Here is a 14,364-nt window from a genome sequence, read left to right as displayed (position 1 = left end):
ATGTCTGTCTAAGTGTGATGTGTGTATGTATGTAATGTATGATATGTGGGGGGGGCAGCAGCAGCAGGCCTATGTATGATGTGTGCATATGTATGGTGTATATGTATGGTGTGAGTGTATGTGTGATGTGTGTATGATATCTATGTGTGATGTGTATGTAATGTGTGTATGATGTCTGTGTGTGTGATGTGTATGTAATGTGTGATGTGTGTATGATGTCTAAGTGAAATGTGTGTATGTATGTGATGTGTGATGTATGATGTGGGGGGGCAGCGGTGGGTGTATGTATGATGTGTGCATATGTATGGTGTATATGTATGGAGTGAGTGTATGTGTGTATGATGTATCTGTGATGTGTGTATGTAATGTATGATGTGGGGGGGCAGTGGCGGGGGGGGGTGTATGTATGATATGGGGGCAGTGGCTGGTGCACGTATGATATGTGTGCATATGTATGGTGTATGTGTGTATGTAATGTATGATGTGGGGGGCAGTGGCGGGGGGGTGTGTGTGTGTATGTATGATATGGGGGCAGTGGCTGGTGTATGTATGATATGTGTATGCATGAATGTTTTGTATAGGAGCGGACTGTCACATCGGGCATTAGGGCAGTTGTACCATCTAATTTTATTTATTTTTAGTGTCTTCTGGTCACCCGCACTGAATTGCAGAATCCTCCCCTTCATACTCACCCGCCGACCAAGAGCCCCACGGATGCACACAAACACGCCCGAACCAAAACTACAACTCCTAGCATGTTACACCATAACTTAAACTGTAGAACTATAAAGTGTAACATGCTGGGAGTTGTAGTTTTGGTTCGGGTCAGCTGCAGAGCCATAGGCTGCATCAGGGCATGCTGGGTGTTGTAGTTACTAACTGCAATTCCCTGTATTCCTTGACACATCCTATGGCTCTGCAGCTGACACAAACCAAAACTACAACTCCCAGCATGTTGGACCATAACCTAAACTGTAGAACTATAAAGTGTAACATGCTGTGAGTTGTAGTTTTGGTTCTGGTCAGCTGCAGAGCCATAGGCTGCATCAGGGCATGCTGGGTGTTGTAGTTACTAACTGTAATTCCCAGTATTCCCTGACATAGACTATGGCTCTGCAGCTGACACAAACCAAAACTACAACTCCCAGCATGTTACATTATAACCTTAACTGTACTATACAGTGCAACATGCTGCAACACCCACACAACCATAGGCTGTTTCAGGGCATGCTGAGAGTTGTAGTTATCTAGTAACTAAATGCAACTTTCAGCATTTTCTGACACAAAATGCAGCACATAAACTGGAGAAGCAGAACACCCCCAGTAACACATAAGTCCCTATTGAGACTGAAAAATAGTGATCAAAATATTTTAAAAAGTGCGTATATATGTGAATAAGCCCCTTTCCTAATAAAAGTTTCCAATTTTCTTTAAATAAAAATAATGTACAAAAATAAACATAAGTGGTATCGCTGCATGTGGAAATGTCCAGACTATTAAAATATAATGTTAAAACCGTACGGTGAACGGTGTAAATGTAAAAAATTGTCCAGAATTGTTCATTTTTTGTCACTTCATATTAGAAATTCTTTATGGTGATCAAAAAGTTACATCTAGACTTTTCTGGGCTTGTCTAGGGTGTAAGAGGAGCTACAGCTCTCCTGCCGCTAATAGCCTGGCATGCTGCGATCACCTATTAAACCATTAGATCACCACTGTCAGCAGTGTCTAAAGGGATCTTATATCCATCCCTGGTGGTCTAGTGGGGGGGGATCGTACTATTTTGGTTGAAATTATTTCATCTACCAGGACAAGTGGATTTTCTTGAGGGACAAGTAGATTGTGTTCCGCTTTAGTCCCTTGGACAAGTAGTTTTTTTTATAAAATTTCCACACCCCTGGGAACCGTATGCATATATGGTTCTGTACGGTTTCCATTGACTCCCATGTTAAAAAAAAAAAAAAAAAAAAATGTATACGATTCAATACGGTTTTTCACATGGACCAAAAACCGTGGTAGGCTATGGTTTTGGGTGCGGGAAAAATAAACCTTTTCAATGGAGAGTCAATGCATACGGTTTTCAATACGGTTCTGTACCGTGTTCAAATTGAAAACATATACGGGAACTGTATTGCAAAAACGTGGTGTGAACCCAGTCTAAAAAAGCCAAGGCATGAATGCAATCCCTCATATCAGGTGAGGCTGCCTTAAACTAATACTATAGAGCGCACTCTCACTTTCCTGTTTAACTCTTTCTAGAGTAACTTAGTTTACAGGGGGAGCATCATGATAAGATAGAAGAATTCTGCAAAAGAAGCATGAAAGTGCTAAAAACAGTCCAGTGTGGTTAATGCAGAAGTCCAGAATGGATAGGACTGAAAATATTTTCATTAGATACTACTGTCCAGAATTATCAGTGGTTGACTTGAGACTGCCTAAGGCTTCCATCCCAGGGTCCGGCAGCTTACAGCTATCATAGGATTTGTCCATAGCTACCAGTCAGATCACAGTTAAAGGGGTACTACGCCCATAGACATCTTATCCCCTATTCAACAGAAAGGGGAAAAGATGTCTGATCACAAGAGTCCTGTCGCTGACCTCCGCGATCTCCCTGCTGCACCCAGCGTTTGTTTAGAGCATCGGGTCACGCACCTCAATGCAAGCCTATGGGAGGCCTATGATGTCCCTCATGCCCCCTCCCATAGGCTTGCATAAGGTGCGTGGCCGTGACGTCACAAGCGGGGCATGCCAGTGACGCCAAGAGCCTCCGCCCCGCATCGCCAGTCACCTGGCATGGAGCGAAGTTCACCGTGCACCGGGTGTCGCAGCAGAGATCGCGGGGGTCCCTAGCGGTAGGACCCCTGCAATCAGACATCTTATCCCCTATCCTTTGGATAGAGGGATAAGATGTCTAGGGGCGAGAACCCCTTTAATGTATAGACTGCACCACAGAAAGAACACCTTTGTATTAACAAAGGAGACTTGGTCATTTAACCGAACATCCACATCCAGAACAGAGATATGAAGTTACACAAGCGATGTATGACAGCACTGAACTAGCCTGGGGGACGCACTCCAATCACTAAAAACAAACAAAGGTCTCAGGGTAAAACGCTTGTTCCTTATAATTAGCCTGGTTTAGACTGTATTCGCATGTTCGTGTTTTTAACCCCTTTTAAGAGCAAACAAATTATTATTTTTATTTATTTATTTTTTACTCATACCTTTATTTTTCCAATGAGTTATATTAGGGCTTATTTTTTGCGGGACAAGTTGTACTTTTCATTGGCACACTGTTTTGTTATATAATGTATTACAGAGCCAAAAACATCATAACAAAAAAATACATATAATGTGGTAAATTTGACATGCTAACTTTATTCAATGAGTCAGTATGATTCCAATGAGACCAAACTTGGATAATATATTTTCCATTTTATGACAAGAAAAAAAAAAAGAAAAAAATAAAAAAAAGACAGAAAACTTGAAAAAGAAAAAAAAAAAACTGTGTTAAAGCGCAACTGTCATGACATTTTGGTGCAATAACCTGCACACAGCCTTTGTACTGTGTGCAGGTGGTGGGTATAGCAATATTTTTGCCTGAAATTTGCAGGCTTTCATGACTGCAAAAAAGGCTTTTATTGAAAGCCACTGACGGTCAAATAGGCGTGGCGCGAGGTACGCGATGCCCCGCCGCCGCCACACCCCCACGCCTACCCTGTATGTCCGCGCTGGGACCTTTGTGTGATTGACACAGGTTCCAGGGCATGCGCCCTTCAGCTAATCTAACCTGCGCGCTGCTGTGTGTCATCCAGCGCAGGCGCACTGAGAGGGAAGACGGCGGCGGGAGCGAGCGCTTGCTGGATGACACACAGCAGCGCGCAGGTTAGATTAGCTGAAGGGCGCATTCGCTGGGACCTGTGTGTCAATCACACAAAGGTCCCAGCGCGGACATACGTGGTAGGCCACGCCTATCCGACCGTCAGTGGCTTTCAATAAAAGCCTTTTTTGCAGTCATGAAAGCCTGTAAGTTTCAGGTAAAAATATTGCTATACCCACCACCCGCACACAGTACAAAGACTGTGTGCAGGTTATTGCACCAAAATTTCATGACAGTTGCGCTTTAAGGAATATTTTTGTGCCATGAGCTGCAGTTTTTAACAGTACCACATTTGCATATATGATCAATTTTTATTACGTTTTTCTCTGGAACATGGTGTTTCCAAAATGCAGTTATATTGGCATTTGGAATTTGGTTTGCGGTTACCATGCAGGATCAGTAATGTCATAATTATATCGTTTGGACAATTACGCACTCAGTGATACCAAATATATGTTTTTTTTTAACAGTGTTTTATTTGAAAACTAGGAAAAGGGGGGTAATTTACATTTTTCATTAGGAGGGATTATTTAATATTTTTTTTAAATGTTCCTCTTTTATTACACACAATTGCAGTGTGTCTTAGCAGTGAGACCCGATGCAATCAACAACTTTTGACATGTCAAAAGTTGTTTTAAGACAACCTTTTCAATATAAATTTCTAAAAAGGGAATACACAGAAAAAAGGGTTCCCCTTTAAACATTTTTATACAGACCTATTGACATGTCGCACAGACTTGTCAAAAGTTTTGATCAGTCTGAGTGTTCAGACCCTGACCAATGACTAGAACAAGGGCTTCATTCCCTGTCTTCATAAGAGAGACTGTTCCATAGATGTACAAAAAATGTTGAGGGAATGTGAGTGTATATTTTTCCCGTTTTTTATTTACAAAGAACAGCAGTGAAGTAGAGAAGTCACTCATAATGAGTAATAATATTAAGAAAGTTTAGGTGCATTAGCTTCTGTATAAGAGTTAGGCTGGGTTCACACTACGTTTTCTCCCATACGGGAGCGCATACGGCAGGGGGGAGCTAAAACCTTGCGCTCCCATATGTCACCGTATGCGCTCCCGTATGTCATTCATTTCAATGAGCCGGCCGGAGTGAAACGTTCGGTGCGGTCGGCTCATTTTTGCGCCGTATGCGCTTTTACAACCGGACCTAAAACTGTGGTCAACCACGGTTTTAGGTCCGGTTGTAAAAGCGCATACGGCGCAAAAATGAGCCGACCGAACGTTTCACTCCGGCCGGCTCATTGAAATGAATGACATACGGGAGCGCATACGGTGACATACGGGAGCGCAAGCTTTTAGCTCCCCCCTGCCGTATGCGCTCCCGTATGGGACAAAACGTAGTGTGAACCCAGCCTTAGTCTACAGCTGACACACATGTAAAATACACTACAACTATAAAAAAAAAAAATCATCAGATATTGCAACTGGAATACCACTGGCCAAAAGTGCTGAAATCAGCCAGCCCATCATACACACAGCCCAGCTACAGACATGTTTGGCTGGCTGAGCAAGAACAAGTTAAATGCTCATGCATGGTTAACTGTGTCATCTTAGCGCTATTCTACCCCACATCTGATAAAGCTTGAATGCTATGAAAAAGAAGTTTAAAACAGCAAACTATTCATAACACAAAGTTGACCAAAAGCCCCTGCAGAAAGGGCAAGGCTGTTTTGATGATGCACATATGGAGCAGGTATGAAGCTTGTAAGGAAAGACATCATCCCATCAGTGGCTGTAAAGACAGAGCAATGATGAATTCCTATCATTTCTAAGGCTGCAGTCACTTCTCTATGGTAGAGCCAGAGATACAGCCTTCGGCATTCTCCAGCTCTAACCATAGAAATACATAGAGGGGGCATGTTGGCCGCCGCTTCGTGCAAGGGTCGACATGCTCCATTCCCGGGGAGAGCTGGGGTCCTGTGCAAGAGATGCCATCTAAAACTTATCCACTATCCTTTGAATAGGGGATACATTTTTCTACATACTTCTCTAAAGCGTCACTGCTATTAAAACACCTTTTGACATGTTGATTAGACATAACAGTTGTTGATCGCAACGGGTCTCACTGCAATCGTGAGTTATCGAGCAATGGCAACAGTTTCCCCGGCCAGCAAAGAGATCCGTACATTTTTCTGCATAAAAGCCTATGCAGAGAAATAGACCTCTTGGCTGGCCGGGGAGCGGAGTGTAATGCCAGTCGGTTCCCCAGCTTAGAACTCCCTATGGCAGCGGGTCTCTGTAGTGAGGCACGGTGCGATCAACAACTGGTCTGATCAACATGTAAAAAATGTGTTTTTAATGACAGTAATGCTTTTAGCTTCCCAGAAAATCTCAAAGCCTGCGAGTTGCTCCAATACTCACATCAGACAGGTTCCTGTGATACAGATGATGGCAGTTCCATAGACTTGCATAGGACCTCCGGCAGCTCAGTTACAGGAATCTGTCTGATCATCCGAGTCTCTGGATAACGCTCCTGGAAGTTTAATGTATCCTGCCGCTCGAGTGAAGAGACTCACACCTTAAAGCGTTCCTGTAAGCAGGCTTTAAAAGAAAAGGTAAGGGCATGGCTGCATACAGCTTTTGACCTTAATTCTGTACATACATTATTTAACCCCTTTAAGCTCAGAGATATCAGAGTTTAATAGGTTTGGTTTAGGGTTTGGAGCCCACTATGCATTTCCATTGGCTCCTAGAGACCAGCAAAGTTCAGCCCATACACCAGTCAGTCACTTCACTCTGTGCACTGGTCACCTCCTCTACCCCCGATTGACTGCCATTAGCCTGTATTGTAATCCCTGCCTGCTCCCGGTAATCTAGCAGCCAAGGGAATTTGAGTATATTTTTAAACTCTGATATCTCAGCAGTGGAGGGGTCAACTAACTATTGAGAGGTACATACGGATTAAGGCTCATAAGCCCTATAGAGTCATGTATGGCCAAAAAGCATCAACAGTCCAAAACCACACATTTTCAGCACAGAAAACATGTGCATAGTACAGGTGTTTGGATACAACACTTTATTCCCGACTGTATGCAAAGTCTCTGTGTGAAGAATGGAGAACAGAGTCCACAGATACCTGGCTACACAGCTCTATTCCTTATCCACCTGGTATGTGTAATGTGACCAACTCTTAACAAAAATCAATACAGAATATCAGACTTTACTGCTAAAGGGCCTTCTCTAGAAACTGGGGTTAAAGTCAAAGAAAGAGGTGATAAGGTGAATAGTTTCCAAGAAGGAATGGTTCCCATCCATTTTCCAGAAAACTTACGGTTGTGCAGTGAATAGTGCAAGACGACAATACTCTGCACAGAGATTCTTAGTGTATGGTGGGCAAGGTTACAAACACATGTGTGCATGCATGGCCCCCTAAGACAGTTGATCAGCCTGGGTGCTAAGAGTTGGCTTCCCATTAGATTGATACTGAGGACCTATCCTAAGGCTTGGCCATCAATATCCTAATCATGAAAAGCTCCTTTAAGCATATACAGTATAAGCACCACATTATATTAAAGTTACATAAAAAACAGAATGTGTCAGCACATAAGAACAATTTGGCCCATTTAGTCTACCCAATATTCTGAATACTGTATTTTTCACCGTATAAGACGCACTTTTTCTTCCCCAAAACTGGGGGGGGGGGAAAAGTTGGTGCGTCTTATACGGCAAATACACATTAAAACCTGTCCTATAGCGGCGGTCCCTGGGGCCATCAACGGCCGGGAACCGCGGCTAATACAGGACATCACCGATAGCGGTGATGCCCTGGATTAACCCTTCAGACCCGGCTTCAAAGCTGACCGCCTTGTCTGAAGCGAAAATGACACTAACCCGGCTGCTCAGTGGGGCTGTTCGGGACTGCCGCGGTGAAATCGCGGCGTCCCGAACAGCTTACAGGACACCGGGAGGGACCTTACCTGCCTCCTCGGTGTCTGCTCCATGCCGGGATCCCCTGCATGGCCGGCGCTCTCCGTCATCACGTTGTTGCGCACGCCGTCCCGTCATCCAATAGGAGCGGCGTGATGGAGGCGACGGAGAGCGAGGATACCTTGCAGCAGAGACGTTCCAGAACAAAGGGGACGCGGCGACAGCGATGGAAGCCGACATCCAGGGTATTACCTCATATACCAGTGGTCTTCAACCTGTGGACCGCCAGATGTTGCAAAACTACAACTCCTGGCTTGCTGGGAGTTGTAGTTTTGCAACATCTGGAGGGCCGCAGGTTGAAGGTTCAGAATCTTTTTTTTCTAGATTTTCCCCCTTTAAAATTGGGAACTATAGTACCGTACTATAAAATACGGTACTATGAATAGTCCCTGGCCATATCTTCTATGAAGCATATATGCCTATCCCATGTATAAAATGAAGGTGGGCCAGTCAAAGTGCTTGCTGCACGAAACTGCAACATTGCCTGAGGAGTCATCTCGCACGTTTGTCCGTCTGTCCCTGTGTCTGTATGTACCTTTCTTGAATATGGAATATAGAAGAATTCATACCCTATGGCAAGTGCCCTGCAGTTCATTTCTACATTGTATAAGTTGAATCAGTCTATTGCTGGAGCAGTGAGCACCACCTGGCAGGTGAACTGTTGGGAGTGGTGAATAAACTCCTAGGGGCAGTAGAAGTCACTAGCAGTGCCGAGTTCTTCCTCATATGTAGTTGTAAATTACATAACTAGTCAGAAGCATGCATGCATAGCCACCTATCCCAATCCAGAGTCAGGGCACCATCTTGCCCCGGTGTTTTTGTTTACTTCTGCTTATGACCCACTCTCCATCCACCCCTAATGGCATTCCAAACATGCTTCAGAAGGATAGGAACATCATCAGAAAAGGTAGGACAGGGCATAATCTAAGTCTACAATAGGGCTTCAAATCATGAGTGGTCCATGGCAGCTTCATCCTGCTCTGCCAGCCTTGACTGGTCAATCACTTCCTAAACCCAAAATAAGGGGAGATTGATAACTCAGGGCTGGTGATGGTGAGGAGAAGACACTAGGAACCATCATCCCCATAAAGCTGACCAGGAATGAGGCTTTGCTTATAACAACTCAAATTCTGCATTGTTTCAGACAATCATATCATCGTGCAGCGGGATCCTGTCAGTGTTTCATGCTGCCTGTGATTTGGGCAGCATGTAACTGACACAGATTCCCTTTACCTCCAATAATTACCATTGTGCTTCACTTTCCAAAGAAACAAAGGAGCACAGTGCTCTAACCAGTCACTTGGCTCTCTGGTCTGATGGTCTGTGTGCTCAAAGACTTCCATGAATCCAATCTTCTAGATTACAAGTGGAGCTTCTCATGGCACCAGAGAACATGCCTATTGGCCTCCCTTGGCATCACTAGAGCCAGAGAATGTTCAGACACAGAAGATTTGTTGTAGAAACTTGTGTGACAAAAAAGAAAAAAAAAAAATGTAATATTCAGTGAATGTGGTTATTTTCTACAGCTCGTGCAGGAATTTCTTCAAACTCCATCCTGATGAAAGAAAGAAAGTGAAATAAAGTGACTTAACAGGCACCAATGTCACATCCCCTTAATCTTAGCCATCAGTGGGGATCTCAGATATGGCTGGGTGGTATACCGGTTCATACTGAATACCAAAATTTTTGTGCTGCACGATATGAATTTTAACCCATACCGCAATACGGGTTTGGCCCCTCCCCCTCGTGAATGAATGAATCAGCCCAGCACTGCGCTGTCCCCACATCGGGGAACTAATCCTATGTGACCTGCGAGCGCTGTTCTGCGCCCCCCCCCCATTTAATTATTAGCCCAGCGCTGTACCCATCAGGGTACTACTCACATGTCGCCCGCATGCGCTGCCCTCCTCGTCCTGTTTGTTGCGGCCGCTGGCGCTGACACTCTATACCAGTGGTCTCCAGTGCCCATTGGCTGTCCTGGCAATGCTGGGAGTTGTAGTTTTGCAAGATCTGGAGGTCAGCAGGTTGGAGACCACTGCTCTATATTGTGCGGTATCCCTATGCCCGGGCTGCAAAAAAACAAACAAAATAAACTTTACCTCACCTCCCGTTGGTCCGATACCGGCCTCACTTGTTTCCTGGGGACGGGAACGTCGGAGAGCCATCAGCCTATCACCGGCCACATCGATGTTCCGCCTCGGCCGGTGATAGGCTGAGCCCACTGTCATGTAAGAAGCCGGCTTCTTACATGACAGTGGGCTCAGCCTATCACCGGCCGAGGCGGAACATCGCTGCAGCCGGTGATAGGCTGATGGCTGTCCGACGTTCCCGTCCCCAACGTAAGGCAGACGTAGGTGCGTTAAAGTTTATTTTGTTTACCTTTTGCAGCCCGGGCATAGGGATACCGCACAGTATAGTGCCAGCTCCGGCGGCCGCAACAAACAGGATAAGGAGGGCAGCGCTTGCGGGTGATATGTGAGTATTTACCCCAATGGGGATGTGGGCTGATAATATGGGGGGGGCGCTAGGAAATACCGTTCTATACCATGGAACCGCCAAAAGTTTAAAAAATACCATGATACACACATTTAGTCATAACGCCCAGCCCTAATCTCAGATCCATGAGGATCTGATCTTCTGGCCTGGCTTTATACGGTCACTTCCTAAAATAAAGGGGTTTTCCTGGACTGTTATATTGATGGCCATCTGATCAGTGCGGGTCTGACTCCAGGCATTCCTCCACATCAGCTGACTGAAGGGGTTATGGCTCTTCTACCAGCACTGTGCCTCACTTCCTACCTGGCACATCTTTGTACATACAGTTGCAGCTGTACATGGCATTGCAGCTTGTCTCATCGAAGTGACGGAAACCAGCTGATCAGTGGTGGTGCTGACAATCAGATCCCCACCAACTTCAAACTGTGGGCCATCAATATCAAGACCAACTTAAAAATGATAATAGTCTATAATTTTACAGTATTACAAGCAAGTATCCTGCTCCCATGGCTACTGCTTGAGGTCTAAAATCTTACGTCTATGTCATCTTCACACGGCTGGGATGTAGCAGACCACAGACTTCACATTGATTTATGCCCGTCTGGGTTACTATGTCTTAGCTACCATAGTAACTGACTACTATTAACCTCTTAAGGACCTAGGACATAGCGGTACGTCCTGAGTCCTTTCCCTTTCTATAATGCGGGGCCACGACGGCTGGGACCCGTGGCTAATATCGTGCGGCAATGAACGCGGTGCCGAGCACTATTCAAAGTTGAACGCTGCGTCTAAAGTGAAAGTAAATCACTGCCGGTTAGCTCAGGGGGCTGTTCAGGATGTCCACGGCGAAATCGCAGCATCCCCAACAGCTCTGGGACACGAGGAGGGTCTCCTACCTTGCCTCCTGGTGTCCAATCGCCGAATGACTGCTCAGTGCCTGAGATCCAGGCATGAGCAGTCAAGGTGCAGAGTCATTGATCACTGATTTCCTATGAGAAACCACTGATCAATGTAAAAGATCAGTGTGTGCAGTGTTAAGTGAAAAAAAAAAAAAAGTGAATAAAGATCATTTAACCCCTCCCCTAATAAAAGTTTGAATCCCCCCCCCAATTTAAAAAAAAAAAAAAAAAAAAAAAAACAGTTTATATAAAAATAAAAACATGTGGTATTGCCGCGTGCGGAAATGTCCGAATTATAAAAAATATATCATTAAACCGCGCAGTCAATAGTGTACGCGCAAAAAAATTCCAAAGTTCAAAATAGCGTATTTTTAGCCACTTTTTATATCATGATAAAATGAGTAAAAAGTGATCAATAAGTCCTATGAATACATAAATGGTACCGCTAAAAACTTCAGATCATGGCGCAAAAAAATTAGCCCTCATACCGCCCCATATGCGGATAACTTCCTGCATGTAGTTATGATTTTTTTCAGAAGTACGGCAAAATAAAACCTATATAAGTAGTGGATCATTTTAATCTTATGGATCTACAGAATAAAGATAAGGTGTCATTTTTAAAGAAAAATTTACTGTGTAGAAACTGAAGCCCCCAAAATTTACAAAATGGCGGGTTCTTTTCAATTTTGTCTCACAATGATTTTTTTTCCATTTCTCTGTAGATTTTTGGGTAAAATGACTGATGTCACTACAAAGTATAATTTGTGGTGCAAAAAAATAAGCCATCATATGGATTTTTGGGTGCAAAATTGAAAGAGTTATGATTTTTTTAAAAGGAGGAAAAAATGAAAGTGCAAAAACGGAAATACCCCTGGTCCTTAAGGGGTTAATGAGAAACACTAACAAGGGATGTCATGCAGCTTTCCTAGGATCCTGATCAGCATAACTGTAGATATGGAAGCGAGGACAATGTCTGCTGGAGGACAAGGGTGCCTCCAGCTGTTGCAAAACTACAGCTGCCAACGGCATGCTGGGAGTTGTTCTGCAACAGCTGGAGGCAACCAGCCTGGGAAACACTGCCAGATGTAATCCTGTAACTCAAGACACCATTCACACTAGGCCTCCCCCAGAAGGGTGTCCTGTCTTACTGCACCATGACTGGCAGCCTTTGACAGACAAATACAATCTGTGTGAACAAGGCTCAACCTATGTAGACAGCCAAAGGATTTACATATAGAACTTTACATGGCAGCCAGCCTGGCAGTTATACTAGGCCTGACTATACTGGATACATGTTCACTGTGCTCAGGTACAGTCACCTATAGGGACGCTGGGATATGTAGTTCTACAATAGACATAGAAACTACCTAAAATACACTATTCCACACATGTAAACGCGGTTACAGAGGACACCCCAAGGTCACAGAACGAAAAACCCGTCTGTGGTACAATGGCCACACATTGCACTTCTCCCCGACGCATCTTCAACACCTCACAAGACGCAAAGGACGTGAAGAAGAAAACCAATCACAGCGGCTCCAGTGGCTAACCAATCAGAGGACAGAACGCGCGGGCGGAAGAATCTCTCAATGACAGCCGGGGCGCACACCTGTGCACATCACACCATGGCAACAGGGAGGTATTCTCCCTCTAATAGATGGAGGAAAAGTAGTCCGCAAGCTGCATAAGGAAATCCTCAGTAGTACGGCGCAGGCCGCTGGTGAGCACAGGCGCCCACTAGCTGACTGCAGCGGTCACCGTCATGGGGGCGGGTGGTAATAGAACGACTAGAACCGGGTGGGAAGAGGTGACATTGACCCCGGGCAGATGTACGGAAAATAGGCCGGTGACGTCACATGACAGGTAGACCGTAGCACTACAGCAGCGTGCGCACTCCTGATATAACTGGGTCACGGCGGATGATCCGAGGCACATTACCTTCTTAACGGTGCGCGGGGCCTCGCTAACTGCTCCCTCTGGGCTGCTCGCTCCATCTCCAGGCCGCTGCACCGGGTCCGTCCTCTTCATGGCCGAAGCGGGGACACCCTTCACCGGCTGGCTGACCGGGGACACCGCGGTGTTGTTGTCGGGCTCGATAGGTAGGGCAGCGGTGATGGGGGCTGCAGGGGCGGCTTCATTCGACCTCTCTCTAACTGCGTCCTTCAGCTCCACTTCTGCCATCTTCGCGGTCACTACCTGTACGGACATCGCGGCAGACACTGCTACGTCTCCGGCTCCTCTCTCTTCAGCAGCCTCCAGATGCACACAAACACTAGCACGCTGCCGGCAGCCTCTGGCACGCCCCCGCAGGCTGTCCCGCCCACGCCGCGGGGGAACATGGGAACACTAGTTTCTCCCACAATCTGAGCACGTACACTGTGAGGCATGCTTCACCACAACTACCGACATGCTCCACGTTCAGTGACGTTCTTGGTTATGCATGATGGGATTTGTAGTCCACGCTTGTATTCACTTCGGTCTTGGAGCAGTCACTTTTCCTACAATACCCGGAGTGCCCTGCGCTTCTGCAGGAAGAATGTTGCACAACGGCTTCTGTTTCAACGCTCTTTATTAGCAACCTCACACATAGCCTGGGAAACGTATAGGCCTTCTCCTCATAGACAGGGGGGCCTCTAAATAAGCAGTAAATGAGTTAGCGTGCGTTTAATATATGCAGCCTGTATATACCATGCTAGACCACCACTGAATAGCTTGTGTTCTTCCCCTCATGGTGCATTCACACGTGTGTAGTTATGGTTACAGCCTGTCATCGAATTTGTAAGGAAATTAGCAATCTGCACCCATATTGGTGCATATTTAGTGGGGGTCAGGAAAAGACCCCCCAGTAACCATTACATGCAGAGATGAGAGGGTGTTCTATCCATATCTTCTTGCTCAGCTAAAAGCCCTGGTCAACCCTGCACGTAGATCAGTGTTTCCCAACCAGGGTGCCTCCAGCTGTTGCAAGACTACAACTCCCAGCATCCCTGGACAGCTGAAGCCTGTCTGGGGGTTCTGGTTGTTGTAGTTTTGCAACAGCTGAAGCCACCCTGGTTGGGAAACACTGACCTACAGGATGATCACCCAGGCTTCTACTTTGAAGCCGACATACGGTAGCAGTCACATATACGAAACAACAATGTTGAAA

General features: G+C 45.6%; 1 protein-coding gene across 4 annotated transcripts in view; it reads right to left on the bottom strand.

Moving 5' to 3' along the window:
* The window catches only part of AHCYL2 (adenosylhomocysteinase like 2), a 135,323-nt gene extending 121,772 nt beyond the window's left edge, over positions 1 to 13,551 (bottom strand). For 2 of the 4 annotated variants that reach the window (XM_056573129.1, XM_056573131.1), the window contains exon 1: positions 13,155 to 13,551. In XM_056573129.1, the coding sequence (XP_056429104.1) occupies positions 13,155 to 13,424 (270 nt within the window). In that variant the 5' untranslated portion in view covers positions 13,425 to 13,551. The remainder of the gene's footprint in view (positions 1 to 13,154) is intronic. The other 2 variants (XM_056573130.1, XM_056573132.1) reach the window with 1 other exon arrangement.
* Between the last annotated feature and the right edge of the window lie 813 nt (positions 13,552 to 14,364).

This window comes from Hyla sarda, chromosome 4 (genome assembly GCF_029499605.1).
Source record: "Hyla sarda isolate aHylSar1 chromosome 4, aHylSar1.hap1, whole genome shotgun sequence".
In the NCBI taxonomy this organism is placed as follows: Eukaryota; Metazoa; Chordata; class Amphibia; order Anura; family Hylidae; genus Hyla; species Hyla sarda.
The sequence above is the reverse complement of the archived record's forward strand: the minus strand, read 5'-3'. Positions and strand labels throughout refer to the sequence as shown.